General features: G+C 42.2%; 1 protein-coding gene across 4 annotated transcripts in view; it reads right to left on the bottom strand.

Moving 5' to 3' along the window:
- Nucleotides 1-16,243, bottom strand: part of ADCY4 (adenylate cyclase 4) — a 151,420-nt gene that overhangs the window by 21,767 nt on the left and 113,410 nt on the right. For all 4 annotated transcript variants that reach the window (XM_069760942.1, XM_069760972.1, XM_069760964.1 and 1 more), the window contains exons 9-14: nt 7,295-7,453; nt 7,070-7,202; nt 5,380-5,559; nt 5,164-5,207; nt 2,776-2,856; nt 2,621-2,690 (exon numbers count right to left, since the gene is read on the bottom strand). In XM_069760942.1, the coding sequence (XP_069617043.1) occupies nt 2,621-2,690; nt 2,776-2,856; nt 5,164-5,207; nt 5,380-5,559; nt 7,070-7,202; nt 7,295-7,453 (667 nt within the window). The remainder of the gene's footprint in view (nt 1-2,620; nt 2,691-2,775; nt 2,857-5,163; nt 5,208-5,379; nt 5,560-7,069; nt 7,203-7,294; nt 7,454-16,243) is intronic.

Below are 16,243 nucleotides of genomic sequence, written 5' to 3' on the forward strand. Positions count from 1 at the left end.
TCACAGTAATTTAAAAGAAAAAAAATTCTAGCTTCATGTGTGAAATGACTTTAGTAGAGAGTATTGCTGGCACCACATTTACTCTTAATCCTTAGAAACAGCTGCACAATGTAATAACCGGTAAAGAATAAAATCACAAAAACTACTGACAATCATACGGGTTCTGGGGCATCTAGTATATTTCAGAAATTTTGGATTTCAGATGGTGTTTCAGAAAAGAAATATTTTACAACTACTATCAATAACATCTTGTGGCTTCTCAGGACTTGTCACTTGCCATAAATATGTAAGTTTTTCTTTAAGGATACATGCCCACGATTAGGCAATACAATCATACAATGTTAAAGTTGGAAGGGACCTCAAAGGTCATTGTGTCCAATCCCTGTTCAATGCAGCACAGAATTCACTAAACCATCCCAGACAGATATCTGTCCAGCCTCTGTTTGAAGACTTCCATTGAAGGAGAACTCACCACCTCTCGTGGCAGCCTGTTCCACTCATTGATCACCCTCACTGTCAAAATGTTTTTTCTAATATCTAATCTGCATCTTCTCCCTTTCAATATCATTCCATTGCTTTTCATGCTTCATGTGCAAATGAGAATAAGGATGATCCCTCTACACTGTGACATTCCTTCTGATATTTGTAGACCGCTATTAAGTCTCCTCTTAGCCTTTTTTTTGCAAGCTAAACATTCCCAGATCCTTTAACCGATGCTCGTAGGACATAATTTGCAGTCCGCTCACCATAATAAACCCAATAGCAATGTGTTAAAAACCATTCTCACCCTCTCATTATTCTGGCATTTGGCAAATATTAATAATTATGGTAATCCGAAAACGAGAAAGGTTTATTGTGATTTCATGTCAGATATTGAGAAAAACATGCATATGAGTCTTTTTCTATAGTGCATGTAAACTTCTAGCTTCAACTCTATTCTTGTTAGCTATAGGGTGTGGTCCTCAACTCTTTGTTGATGTCTTCATAAAGGAAAATGCCACCTTGGCTAATAAGACTAGATTTACATCTAAGGAAGAGGTGACCATATCTCAAGAACGGAGAGGAGATTCAGGAGAACAGTGGCATTTAGGTAATACAATTACATATTTATAGTAAAATGTTTAAGAATTTATGCTGGGTTTTCATATTGGGGAGCCTGTACCCCCAATCAAAGCTGAATCAAAGACACTGATTAAATTTGTTGATGACACAAAGCTAGGAGGGATAGCTAATACTAGGGAAGAGAGAGGAAGATATAAATAAACTGGAGCAGTGGGTAGCAACTAACAGAATGGTTTTTAACAGGGAAAATGCAAAGTACTACATCTGGGCAATAAAAATGAAAAAAGCATATACAGAATGGGAGGAATAGAGCTAAGCAACAGCACGTGTGAAAAAGACTTGGGTATACTAATAGATCACAGACTGAATATGAGTCAACAGTGTGATGCAGCAGCAAAAAGGCAAATGCAATTCCGGGTTGTTAACAGAAGCATACAGTATAGATCACGTGTTGTCATTATTGCCCTCTACTCCTCTTTGGTCAGACCTCATCTGGAATACAGTGTCCAGTTTTGGGCACCACATTTTAAAAAAAGACATCAACAAACTGGAGCAAGTTCAGAGAAGAGCGACCAGAATGGTGACCGGTCTGCAAACTATATCTTATGAGGAACGGTTACAGGATTTGGGAATGTTTAGCTTGCAAAAAAGAAGACTGAGAGAACACTTAATAGCAGTCTACAAATATCTCAAGGGCTGACACATTGTAGAAGGATCATCTTTATTCTCATTTACACAAGGAAAGACTAGAAGCAATGGGATGAAACTGAATGGGAGGAGACACAGATTAGATATTAGAAAAAGCTTTTTGACTGTGAGGGTGATCAATGAGTGGAACAGGCTGCCACGAGAGGTGGTGAGTTCTCCTTCAATGGAAGTCTTCAAACAGAGGCTGGACAGACATCTGTCTTGGATGATTTAGTGAATCCTGCTTTGAGCAGAGGGTTGGACACAATGACCTAGGAGGTCCCTTCCAACTCTACCATTCATTGATTCTATGAGACAAACAACATTTCAATAAACTGCTTCTATGGAAAACTGTACATGTAAATAATTTTAACAAACTTTTTTTATTCTTTTCTTGAACAGCAGTAGGTATTTTGTAACAAAACACTGAGTGCTGCAATGCCAGAAACCTAAACATTGTAGATTATGTAAAAAATTAAGCAAATAACGCAGGTGAACCCATTGCCAGAACTACAATGCTCTATAATTAACAATAATGAGAATTCATCATATCTGTAAAAGGTTTGAATTCATAATATGGTGAGAATTGCAGAATGTAAGTCTGCAAGGACAGGGTCCTCTCCCCTCTGTACCAGTTGTCATTGTAAATTTATTTTCTGTTAACAATATCTATAACCCTGTATGTAACCCTTTTTCTCATGTACAGCACCATGGAATTAATGGTGCTATATAAATAAATAATAATAATTGTAAATTTATTAGGGATAGCTTACAACACCTTGGATTTGTGTGTCCTGCATAACTCTTAGATTCTGGCCTGATGAACACTAATAAAATATGTTAGACTAAATAGTAAAGTTTTACATCATACCTCTTTTTCTATGGCTTTCTGATTGAAATACAGAGTAACTCGATTAAAATCATCAGATTTCTTCCATTGCCTGGTCAGGAACAAACCGTATTTAAGATTAGACTCTGCTACTATCATACAGGCACAGACAAGATAATTTCTCAACATTATTGTACCTCAAGGACTTTAGCTCTTCCAAAATACTGGAAATACTATTATCATTTGAGGTCTCGGTTGTCTCTTTTGGCAAACAAAACCTTAATAAAAAAAATAGAACTTGATGAAAGAATGTAAGGGAGAATCACATAAATGTTCATGTATACAGACATTTGAAGTGAGTATGTGTCCAAACATTAGTAAGAACAACCAAAGTAACAACAGTAAAAGGTCTATAACTACTTATAGACAGTAGATATCGAGAAAATGAGGATTTGACATGTTCAATGTTAGATATTGTATTTTGCTGGGAGAGAAGCCACTGTCACATGTGCCTTCTCTCATTATCTTACTGAATATACATTTTTTTAATTGTGGTCAGACAGGCAACTGACAGCTATCCTATGGCCTTCCTTAGAGAGTTGAATCTTGGGAGTGCAACTAGTGGGATGACCTGGCTTCAGAGCTGTATATCCCCAAAAACCTAGTTTTAGGGTGTAGGACTCGGATATATAGTGTAAGCCACCGAGCATATTGTAAAGAAGTGATGTGAGCAGAGCCTCTTAGACAGGCTGATAATTGGGAACAAGCCTGTCTCAACAGGCGAGCAATGGCGATGAATGAGCAAAATACTCATTCGTTGGATGAGATCACTTATAGTAAGCTTTAACAAACATACACTTTAAATCAATAGATCAGGTCATATTAAGAATTTCCACATTTGGATGTGTTTACAAAAGAAAAGGAAAAAAAAAATTCTTCTGCAGAGATAAACATATAAAGGTGTCCTGTATAACCAGTGGTGCCTGACCATATAGACAAGCTGCTGCTGGTAGTAGTGCATATACAGCTTCTAGGGAGGAACTATAAGCAAGTATATGGATGCCATCAGCAAGGAGTCTTCCAGCTGCTTCTTGGTGCGAGACAGGGGCGGACATATAGCCAATGCAGCTGCGCCAGCGCCTGGAGGTGGAGGGGGGCCCATGGTCAGATTGCCCTCATCATGTGCAGTGTGCAGGGTAGGGAGTTATCCTGCAGCTGCATTGCTTACTAGAGAAAATGGCAGCGGAGCTGAAGGATCCCATCCTCGGCTTCCTGCCCAGCGCTTTCTCAGTGCCACAGGAGCGTGCGGCTTGATGACGTCAGTATCCAGTGCACGCATGTGTAATTTACTTACCTGCGACGAACAAACGGACGGAGATGTGAGTGTGATTTTTCTCTCCAATACACTGCACTTACTTTTTCATACAGGGCCGTGAAGGTTTGGATTTCTTTTTCGATTAATAATAAAGACCATCATTTCAAAAAACCAATTTTGTGTTTACTTGTGTTATATTTGTCTAATATTTAAAATTGTTTGGTGATCTGAAACATTTAAGTGTGACAAACATGCAAAAGAATAGGAAACCAGAAGGGGGGGGGCACTTTTTCACACAACTGTATATGTCTATATTTCTCGTCATAAGGGGAGGGGGTGGGGTGCAGACATTTCTTTCACAGGAGCCCCAAGATGTCAGTGTCTGCCCCTGATTTGGCTAAACATTTCTCTGCTGGTTTGATTTAGAGCGCATGAACTACGTTAAACTGCTTGTTCATTCGTCTGAGAATCAACCGTACATGCCATTTCACCAGACTTTTGACTGGCTCTGGAACTCTGTGGCTGCACTCCGTGACGTCTCAGCTTTCACTGAAATAAGCGGTGCGCTCAGTTTAGGTGTCCAGCCGGTCGCCGAGCTCTTCACTGACTTAATTGATTTAGAGGAGTTTATAGGACCAGTGAAACAACAGATACACTTGCTCCTCTGATAAAACAAACTGTGAAATGTGTTACCTCATACAAAGAAGCAAATGGAAGAGTTCTTGCCCATGGCATCCGTATATTCACTCATGCTTCCTCCCCTTGTAGAAGCAGTGTAAACAGGACACAAGAAGCAGATGTGTAAACAGGACATATGCAGCAGATACAATAATGTTCTAGGTGCACAAAAACGTGGTATTAATGCTTGCTGGCCAGTCTAAACTGGCTATTAAACATACGCTGATAAGCTGGTATCTAACGGCTTGAAAGTCACCTAGTGTATATGGAACTTTTATCTTTAATTATACAGCCATGTGAGTTTTTTAACAGTTGTAGACAGAAAACATTAACAAAGCCTCCTCATATTATTTCAAGCAAACGGGATAACATCTCCGAACAGTTCTAAGAAACGAGCACACTGCAGACAAGAGGACAAAGATAGATAGTCTCTTCTCACAAGAAGCTGTGCGGACATCAGACACATGGAAGCCACAGGACAGAAGAGCCAAGCAGGTAAACATGGAGCAGATTCTATAAAGAGGGAATCTGACATCACAAGGACATGGAGCAAGCATTAAGCAGCAAGGGAGAAGAAGATTCCTGCTCCTACTTGTCAGGATTTCCAATTTGAGGCATAGCAGACATTGGTAGATCCTAGAAAAGACAAAACAATGATATATCAAAGAAAGGCATTGACTACAGAAAGTACGGTAATCTACATGTTAATCTATGCGTAGCAATATAGGCCTTCTAATAACTGGCAGGTTCCTGGGGCTGCTTCATTTCTCCAGTCTCTTTTACAAGTAACAGATTTATGGACACTTACCATTATGCGGGAGGTGCTGAGGTTTTCTGGTATCAGACTGTCTCTATGATTAAGGTGAGCAAATGGTTTAGCAGCTCCCCAAGATTCCAGGTAGCGCGTCATACGGACAGACGCTCTTGTCTTGGTGACCTCAGCAGACCTTGTAGGCAGTATGTCATCTTCCTCGCTGTCCTCACTAGCCTGTTGGGAACAGAGAGCTGGAGTTTTATTCCCGGTTGTCATTATATTTGAATGGACAAGAAAGCGTTTGGATAAAGTAACTTCGCTTTTCTCAAATGCAAAGGAATAGTTGGGTGAATTGAGATAGTAAGTTTACTTTACACCGTAAAATGAGAATGATGGACATAACTAGCATGTTTTAATAATACGATTCTTTCACACTGGCTAAACACAAGGATCAATACAACCGCTCTTCCAACAATCTGTCTAGAACAGGCATTACATAACTCCACTCAATATGTCAGCAACATTAATGGTTATTGTCGGTGATTTCAAATTTCAAATTTAGAAAACCCTTCTTAACTCTTTCACCCCGAGACGGTTTTCACCTTCATGACAAGGTCAATTTTTTTCAATTCTGACCAGTGACACTTTATGAGGTAATAACACAGGGATAACATCATCAAGACCTGGAAAGGAATAAAGGGCGTCCAAAATCAGATTCAAGTCCCCCAGATTCATGAGTAGGGGGCTAAAAAGGTTGCCCCAAGTTTGCCCTGTCCATGCAGGCAGTCCAAGAAGTCAAGTTCCACTGGACAAGGATAGTCAAGACAGGTACCTGGCCCTTGGGAATCAACCCTGGCTCAAGACAGGGTGAGGAAATCACCATAGAAGCGTGGCTAATGGCCTCTTTTCCATAGGTACAAACCTTTCAAAATGAAATCGTACAAATGTGACACTAAGGCCGGTTTCACATTAGCGTTTTGAGGAGCTGCGGACTACCTCCGTGAAGCCCCGCCCTCGGCCGCACCTCCGCCTACTTCTGCAGGTTGTGCGGCTGTATGCGGAGGCTTCCGCATGAGTCATTTTGACGATGCGGCGACCAGTGTAGGATGCAGCTGGTTGCAATTTTTTTTTTCTCCGCATCATCAAAACGACACATGCGGAAGCATCCGCATACAGCCGCACAACCTGCGTACCCAATGTTAAACATAGGTATGCAGTCTGCATGCAGAAGTAGGCGGAGCTAGCGGCGGAGGTGCGGCTGAGGGCGGGGCTTCACGTAGGAAGTCTGCAGCTCCTCAAAACGCTAGTGTGAAACTAGCCTAAGCTAAACCGGATAGCTGGCTGTCAGCTTTTTTTTTTTTTAAAACATATTCTTAGGGTCAGCCTCCAGGTGTCAGCACATATCCCTATAGTTCCTGTGTCCCGGAATGAATCAGCCGAGAAAAGACTATTTAACTACATGGTCAAATAGAGGATGGAGCCCCTATAAAAACAATACTTTCAGCGTAATAACTATTGCCCTTGATGTGCACAAAATAGCAAAGTAGGTTGTTTGGTGCTCCCTTGGTGTGGTGGACAGCGCGCAGTATGATTTAGCTTATTGCTAAGGGACCCTTCTAAAAATTAATACGTAGTCTCTAGTTACTCACCGTTTATCACATTACTTATATGGATCATGCACGTATATAATTAAACAAATCATTTATAAAACATTTCAAGATGTATCTGTGGAAAAAAAACTCACTCTGGGGTCTATGACCAAGTATGTTTTTATGTTATTTTCTTTAAGATAAGGATCTCTCTGTCCGTGTGTTACGTCTTCAACTTCATAGTCCCCTCTAAGGTGTGATAGAGTAGCTTCCGTAATATGCACTCTCCTAAAGAACGATGTATAAAGCAATAACATTAAGTTGGTGGTATGAACCATGCATGAAATACGAAGAGAAATGCATTACAATGCCAAGCTTACCCTGGCACCCCTCCTGCTTCCATGTGGTTGGCCAGAGTGACGTCATGTGACCAGACATCATACTGCCATTTCTGGAGCCCAATCACCCCACACAACACATTCCCGGAATGGACCCCAACACGCATATTAATATCCACCCCTGTGGCTTTGCGCAATTTCCTGGAGAAACAGTAAAAACAAGTGTTCAATTCAGTAGATTACGTGTAGTCAGCAAAGCACAGCTGTACATCTGCAGGGCAGAAAAAATAACTACATTCATTCCGCATTTAATAAAATCATGTTTTCAGGCACAGATGGTCATATTATTGTGGGAAATTGCCCACTGGTCTGACATTGGAAAAGCATTATATGCAAAACGGTAAGAGGAGTCCTGGAAGAAACTGGGGCAACCGGGCAAAGTGGTATCTTGACTGTGCACATTCCTCACACGACTTTTCTCAGCCAGTGTGATAATATTGTACTAGCAGAACACATTCTTCTTGTGCCATTAGGAATATATATTTCTTTTAAGAATAGTACAAATATGAAAAAATATCCTCTAAGCGAGAATTCATTATTTTCTGTGTGTTCTGAAACAATTGCACCAAACATGGAGCAGTGTAGTTGGCCACACTGTCTAGGAGGTATAATAAAGTCATAGGTAAACCTGTAAAAGGTATTTCTTCTGAGTCTGGCAGGGACTATGAGTAAGTGACAGAACGTATGATGCTCAGCCAATAAACGCTCACTTTTCCAGCCAGTAAGCTGCTATATTGCATCTACAGTGACCTAGACATTACCCTTCAACCACAAACTACAGTATAATAATTGACAACTATAAAGAAACCGTTAATATCACACTTTGTTAGCGCAAAAATACATACATCTGTCAAAAAACTGTTTTCAAACACCTCATTAAAAACCCATGTAGAACAGTGTGTTCATAAAAGGTCCATCAGAAAGCGCAATACCAACTTCACACGCAATGTAAAAATCATAGCAATGGATACAGAATATATTATTCACAAAGTCATAAGAGAGTCTTCATTAACAATACATAAACCACTAGAAAGGCCATTACCAACCACTCTACAAATTAACACACACTCACCACTCTCACACACTGTCCAGTATCCCACATCAGCGGACCACTAGACAATCACTGCACAATACCCCATATGTCACGAGGTTACCACAACGGAGCAGAGCCAGAGGACCGCAGAGTCTGGTTGCTCCTACTCCAGCGCTGAGAAGAAGCACTTCTCCGGTTTATTAAACGTGCTTATTTCTTCCAGCAGAACAGGGGTTAATCGGCCATGTTGGAAATCCCTGTGTTCAGCTGTGCTTGGTAAGCCACTACTTTTCCCTATAAAATCTGGACTCTCTTACCAAGTCCTTGTCAGAGTTAGCTCTTGCTGCATGACAAAAGGAGGGAGAGAAGTTGGTTTGAGGAGAGCTGGAGGAGTTATAGGCGACTGTTTGGTTTGTACACTTGGTTTGTACACTTGATAATCCCTTATCTTTCCCGGTTTTGCCTTCTTCCCCTTCCTGCACACCCTGCTGGATCCCTCTGTTATATGTGAGTGAATATTTTGTGTGTGTGGAGTTTTCAGTATCCCCTGGTATTTGTTGCCCTGTTTGTCGGGTTGGTGTACTGTGGTGCACAGTAGCACCCCCTTTTCCCTGGGTGGGGGAAGGAGACAGACGAAGGGCTAACTTAGGAGATAAAGCAAGGGCGGAGGCCCCAGCGTATTCGCCATCTGAAATATCTTGGGGAACAGCGCAAGCTAGGACGCCCCCCCCCAGTGTTAAGGCCAGGAATGGAGCCCCTGGTCCCAGATCACTCGACAGCTGTGTCGTGACACTATATCAGCGGACCACTAAACACACAATGCCCAGTACCCTATATCAGTGGAGCACTAGAGACACACTGACCAATACCCAATATCAGCGGACCACTAGACACACACTGCCCAGTACCCTATATCAGCGGAGCATTAGAAACACACTGTCCAATACCCCATATCAGCAAACCACTAGATACACACTGCCCAGTACCCAATATCAGCGGACCACTAAATACACAATGCCCAGTACCCCATATCAGTGAACCACTAAACACACACTGCCCAGTACCCCATATCAGCAAACCACTAGACACACACTGCCCAGTACCCAATATCAGCGGACCACTAAATACACAATGCCCAGTACCCCATATCAGTGGACCACTAGACACACTGCCCAGTACCCAATATCAGCGGACCACTAAATACACAATGCCCAGTACCCCATATCAGTGAACCACTAGACACAATGCTCAGTACCCCATATCAGTGGACCACTAGACACACTGCCCAGTACCCAATATCAGCGGACCACTAAACACACAATGCCTAGTACCCCATATCAGTGAACCACTAGACACACTGCCCAGTACCCCATATCAGTGGACCACTAGACACACACTGCCCAGTACCCAATATCAGCGGACCACTAAACACACAATGCCCAGTACCCCATATCAGTGAACCACTAGACACACTGCCCAGTACCCCATATCAGTGAACCACTAGACACACTGCCCAGTACCCAATATCAGCGGACCACTAAACACACACTGCCCAGTACCCAATATCAGTGGACCACTAAACACACAATGCCCAGTACCCCATATCAATGAACCACTAGACACACACTGCCCAGTACCCAATATCAGCGGACCACTAAACACACACTGCCCAGTACCCAATATCAGTGGACCACTAAATACACAATGCCCAGTACCCCATATCAGTGAACCACTAGACACACTGCCCAGTACCCCATATCAGTGGACCACTTAACACACACTGCCCAGTACCCAATATCAGCGGACCACTAAACACACAATGCCCAGTACCCCATATCAGTGGACCACTAGACACACACTGCCCAGTACCCAATATCAGCGGACCACTAAACACACACTGCCGAGTACCCCATATCAGCGGATCACTAAACACACAATGCCCAGTACCCCATATCAGTGAACCACTAGACACACTGCCCAGTACCCAATATCAGCGGACCACTAAACACACAATGCCCAGTACCCCATATCAGTGAACCACTAGACACACACTGCTTTGACAGAGGGTGAGGGTCTCTACGTAATTTGAGCACTTGTTGGGCACAGGTGGGTTGCAATGGTAACTGGTGGCCTGAAAAAGGCCTAAAGGCTCATCAAGTCTCTTGTCAAGTTTACTATCCACACGCTTTGGCCCCAGTCCATCAAGATCGGCATTTTTCAATGTGGTATTAGTAAGGGGACTTGCTGGAGTAAAATGCCTCTTAATTAATCAAGTGCATCAGAAACATTTGTGGAGTAGGGAAAGCTATTATGAGTTTGACAAATGGGGTTTGCCATGCTCTGTACTAGCTTGGCCCACGTTGTTAGAGCCAGGACAAAATGGAGTGGGAATTCTGGTGTAAAAGCTTTCATGAAACAGGCCAATGTATATTTTTTACTCGAGATAATCCTGGAAACAATTTTTTGATCTGTTTGTGAATTTAACGTGAACAGGAAGTTTCTCACGTGAATGAGCGCTGTGAGCATCCGGTACTATATATATTATGCATACATCCCAGGTGGCAGTTGTCTGAGAGCTTTCTTCTTACTGGGGTACTTGTAATTAATTGTGCTTATGTTCTCAATAGTGGGGAGTAATAAAGTGCTGGAAACCAGCAGCTCATCTCCCTTTTCATTAAAAAGACCGGGCATGTTAACAAATCCAACATGCCAGACACTTCTCCCCACTTTCTGCCTCTTGCTGTCAAAAGAGAGCAGGGACACCTCGCTAGACATTTGAAGGGTAGCATTGTATGGTCCCCTATACACAGTCTATGATTGAAAATTTCTGTTATGCGGTAACATATTTAGAAGAAAATAGATTTTGTACGGGACTTAGTTGTGCTGATTTATCGGAGTTTTACTAAATTAAAAAAAATAATCCAATACTGTGAAGGAGGGGAGAAAACGAAGGGAAATGCACAGAATTATTCAGTTCCAATTCCTTGAGAGTTGCCATGGTAACACAACTGACCTGCACAAATTGGTGGATTTACACACAGTTACATAATGGGAAAAGTATGAAGCGAAGTGGCCATGCATTTCCTACTTTACAAGAAAGATATTTTTAGATCTTCTGCTTAAGTGTAGGAACTACATTGATTTATTGCTAAAAATACAGTTACATTGGAGGAGATGGATGTTTGCATTATAATAATAATTTTTATTTCTATAGCGCTGACATATTCCGCAGCACTTTACATTTTAGAGGGGACTTGTACAGACAATAGACATTACAGCATAACAATAAACACATAGATCAAAACAGATACCAGGAGGAGTGAGGGCCCTGCTCCCAAGCTTTGTGAATGGGCAACACAGGGATAGTTAGATTAATGTATTGAAGTGGTAGGCCATTCTGAACAAATGTGTCATTAGGACACGCTTAAAACTGTGGGGATTGGGGATTAATCAAATTATCCTGGTGTGTCGGGGACACTCACTTGGCAATGGGATTAAGGCACACAGGAACGGTTTCTCTCAAAAACAGTCTATCCGGTTTATTTACTCAGCATAAACCGCATAACGTAGAGTCCATTTCATTACATCCACGACCATATCATGACTACCAGTCTGTTCATGTAGAAGCTACACCTGTCTGCCTGTCTTACAAATCCCTTGTCCAAGGTTACCTTCCAGGAGCTCCGCTCCACACACCGACTCCTAGTCAGTCCTGACTTCGAGGGAAGCTGCCTAACTGGGACCATTGACCCGTACTATGACTTGCTCAACAAGCTCAAACCTGTCAGTTCCAGACTCTCAGAAGGATGGTGTCTTCCCCCAACTCAGAGCCATCATGGACTCTGCAGGCACATGATCTCCTCCATGTGCTTCCTGGAAAGCCTGTTCTCTTCAAGGACCTTCCAACGCAGAGACCACGTGACCAAGCAACAGTCTCATTATATCTCATGAGACACACCCATTGTTTAGCCCAGCCCTCATAAACTAAACAAAGCTCCCAGAGAAACATTCAGGCTTACAGCACAGAGGACCTCCGCCTCTGCGACACATACCAGCCATTCACAATAACGCCAGTCACTGTCTCACACTGGGTAGTGCATATGTGCATTATGGAAGTTGTTGGACGACAACACTCCTCAGCGCTATTAAACAGCACCACATCAAAGAATATAGGCATGCAGGGTTTTAACCTTTTAGTGCCCTATATTGTAAAGAGCACATTACATACGTAATTCTGATCACTCAGTAAAGCTTCAGTCCTGTTGTAATCAGCTGCAATCAGGCTACTGCGTTCTCTCCAATCTAGCAATTTAACCCCTTGCATGCCACTGTTCTTAGTAACAGCAGCGCATGAGGAGTTTGACAGAGGTAAAGCCTCAGTGTCTGCCACACACTAAAGCTAATAAGATACTGCCGAAGACAGAGCCTAACAGGCTGACAATCAAGAGCTGACAGGACAGTGTAACACACAGCACTGCTAAGGTAGTGTTGTGTATCACCTGTATGAGCACTAAAGAAGGTTTTTAAAAAGGAAAAATCCCTCCCAAAATACAAATCAAAAAAAGATTTAAATCAGGAAAGAAAATAAACATGGCTTAACCCGTTAGTGACCAAGCTAATTTTTACTATTCTGACCACTGTCACTTTATGAAGTTAGAGATCTAGAACGCTTCAATGGATCCCACTGATTCTGAGACTGCTTTGTCATGACATATTGTACTTCATTTTAGTGGTAAAACTTCTTCAATATAACTTGCGTATGTTTATGAAAAAAAACGCAAAAATTTCAAATTTTTTGCCAGATTTCCAATTTTCAAAATTTTAATTTTTGTACCCTTAACCCCTTCATGACCCAGCCTATTTTGACCTTAAAGACCTTGCCGTTTTTTGCAATTCTGACCAGTGTCCCTTTATGAGGTAATAACTCAGGAACGCTTCAACGGATCCTAGCGGTTCTGAGACTGTTTTTTCGTGACATATTGGGCTTCATGTTAGTGGTAAATTTAGGTCAATAAATTCTGCGTTTATTTGTGATAAAAACGGAAATTTGGCGAAAATTTTGAAAATTTCGCAATTTTCACATTTTGAATATTCTGTTAAACCAGAGAGTTACATGACACAAAATAGTTAATAAATAACATTTCCCACATGTATACTTTACATCAGCACAATTTTGGAAACAAAATTTTTTTTTGCTAGGAAGTTATAAGGGTTAAAATTTGACCAGCGATTTCTCATTTTTACAACGAAATTTACAAAACCATTTTTTTTAGGGACCACCTCACATTTGAAGTCAGTTTGAGGGGTCTATATGGCTGAAAATACCCAAAAGTGACACCATTCTAAAAAATGCACCCCTCAAGGTACTCAAAACCACATTCAAGAAGTTTATTAACCCTTCAGGTACTTCACAGCAGCAGAAGCAACATGGAAGGAAAAAAATGAACATTTAACTTTTTAATCACAAAAATTATCTTTTAGCAACAATATTTTTTAATTTTCCCAATGGTAAAAGGAGAAACTGAACCACGAAAGTTGTTGTCCAATTTGTCCTGAGTACACTGATACCTCATATGTTGGGGTAAACCACTGTTTGGGTGCACGGCAGGGCTTGGAAGGGAAGGAGCGCCATTTGACTTTTTGAATGAAAAATTGGCTCCACTCTTTAGCGGACACCATGTCACGTTTGGAGAGCCCCCGTGTGCCTAAAAATTGGAGCTCCCCCACAAGTGACCCCATTTTGGAAACTAGACGCCCCAAGGAACTTATCTAGATGCATAGTGAGCACTTTGAACCCCCAGGTGCTTCACAAATTGATCCGTAAAAATGAAAAAGTACTTTTTTTTCACAAAAAAATTCTTTTAGCCTCAATTTTTTCATTTTCACATGGGCAATAGGATAAAATGGATCATAAAATTTGTTGGGCAATTTCTCCCGAGTACGCCGATACCTCAAATGTGGGGGTAAACCACTGTTTGGGCACACGGCAGGGCTCGGAAGGGAAGGCGCGCCATTTGACTTTTTGAATGGAAAATTAGCTCCAATTGTTAGCGGACACCATGTCGCGTTTGGAGAGCCTCTGTGTGCCTAAACATTGGAGCTCCCCCACAAGTGACCCCATTTTGGAAACTAGACCCCCCAAGGAACTTATCTAGATGCATATTGAGTACTTTAAACCCCCAAGTGCTTCACAGAAGTTTATAACGCAGAGCCATGAAAATAAAAAATAATTTTTCTCAACTCAAAAATGATTTTTTAGCCTGGAATTTCCTATTTTGCCAAGGGTAATAGGAGAAATTGGACCCCAAATGTTCTTGTCCAGTTTGTCCTGAGTACGCTGATACCCCATATGTGGGGGTAAACCACTGTTTGGGCGCACGGCAGGGCTCGGAAGGGAAGGAGCGCCATGTCACGTTTGGAGAGCCCCTGTATGCCTAAACATTGGAGATCCCCCACAAATGACCCCATTTTGGAAACTAGACCCCCAAAGGAACTAATCTAGATGTGTGGTGAGGACTTTGAACCCCCAAGTGCTTCACAGAAGTTTATAACGCAGAGCCATGAAAATAAAAAATAAAAATTATTTTCTCAAAAATGATCTTTTAGCCTGCAATTTTTTATTTTCCCAAGGGTAACAGGAGAAATTTGACCCCAAAAGTTGTTGTCCAGTTTCTCCTGAGTACGCTGATACCCCATATGTGGGGGTAAACCACTGTTTGGGCACACGCCGGGGATCGGAAGTGAAGTAGTGACGTTTTGAAATGCAGACTTTGATGGAATGCTCTGCGGGTGTCACGTTGCGTTTGCAGAGCCCCTGATGTGGCTAAACAGTAGAAACCCCCCACAAGTGACCCCATTTTGGAAACTAGACCCCGAAAGGAACTTATCTAGATATGTGGTGAGCACTTTGAACCCCCAAGTGCTTCACAGACGTTTACAACGCAGAGCCGTGAAAATAAAAAAATCATTTTTCTTTCCTCAAAAATGTTTTAGCAAGCATTTTTTTTATTTTCACAAGGGTAACAGGAGAAATTGGACCCCAGTAATTATTGCACAGTTTATCCTGAGTATGCTGGTACCCCATATGTGGGGGTAAACCACTGCTTGGGCACACGTCGGGGCTCGGAATTGAGGGAGCACCATTTGACTTTTTGAATACAAGATTGGCTGGAATCAATGGTGGCGCCATGTTGTGTTTGGAGACCCCTGATGTGCCTAAACAGTGGAAACCCCTCAATTCTACCTCCAACACTAACCCCCCCACACCCCTAACCCTAATCCCAACTGTAGCCATAACCCTAATCACAACCCTAACCACAACCCTAATTCCAACCCTAACCCTAAGGCTATGTGCCCACGTTGCGGATTCGTGTGAGATTTTTCAGCATCATTTTTGAAAAATCCGCGGGTAAAAGGCACTGTGTTTTACCTGCGGATTTTCCGCGGATTTCCAGTGTTTTTTGTGCGGATTTCATCTGCGGATTCCGCACGGTATTTTCCGCACCATGGGCACAGCAGATTTGGTTTTCCATAGGTTTACTTGGTACTGTAAACCTGATGGAACACTGCTGCGAATCCGCAGTGGCCAATCCGCTGCGGATCCGCAGCCAAATCCGCACCGTGTGCACATAGCCTAATTCTAAAGGTATGTGCACACGCTGCGGAAAACGCAGCAGTTTCCAGTTCAATGTAAACCTATGGGAAACAAAAATCGCTGTACACATGCTGCAGAAAAACTGCACGGAAACGCAGCGGTTTACATTCCGCAGCATGTCTCTTCTTTCTGCGGATTCCGCAGCGGTTTTACAACTGCTCCAATAGAAAATCGCAGTTGTAAAACCGCAGTGAAATGCGCAGAAAAAACATGGTAAATCCACGATAAATCCACAGCGGTTTAG

Source organism: Ranitomeya imitator, chromosome 1 (genome assembly GCF_032444005.1).
Source record: "Ranitomeya imitator isolate aRanImi1 chromosome 1, aRanImi1.pri, whole genome shotgun sequence".
NCBI lineage: Eukaryota > Metazoa > Chordata > Amphibia > Anura > Dendrobatidae > Ranitomeya > Ranitomeya imitator.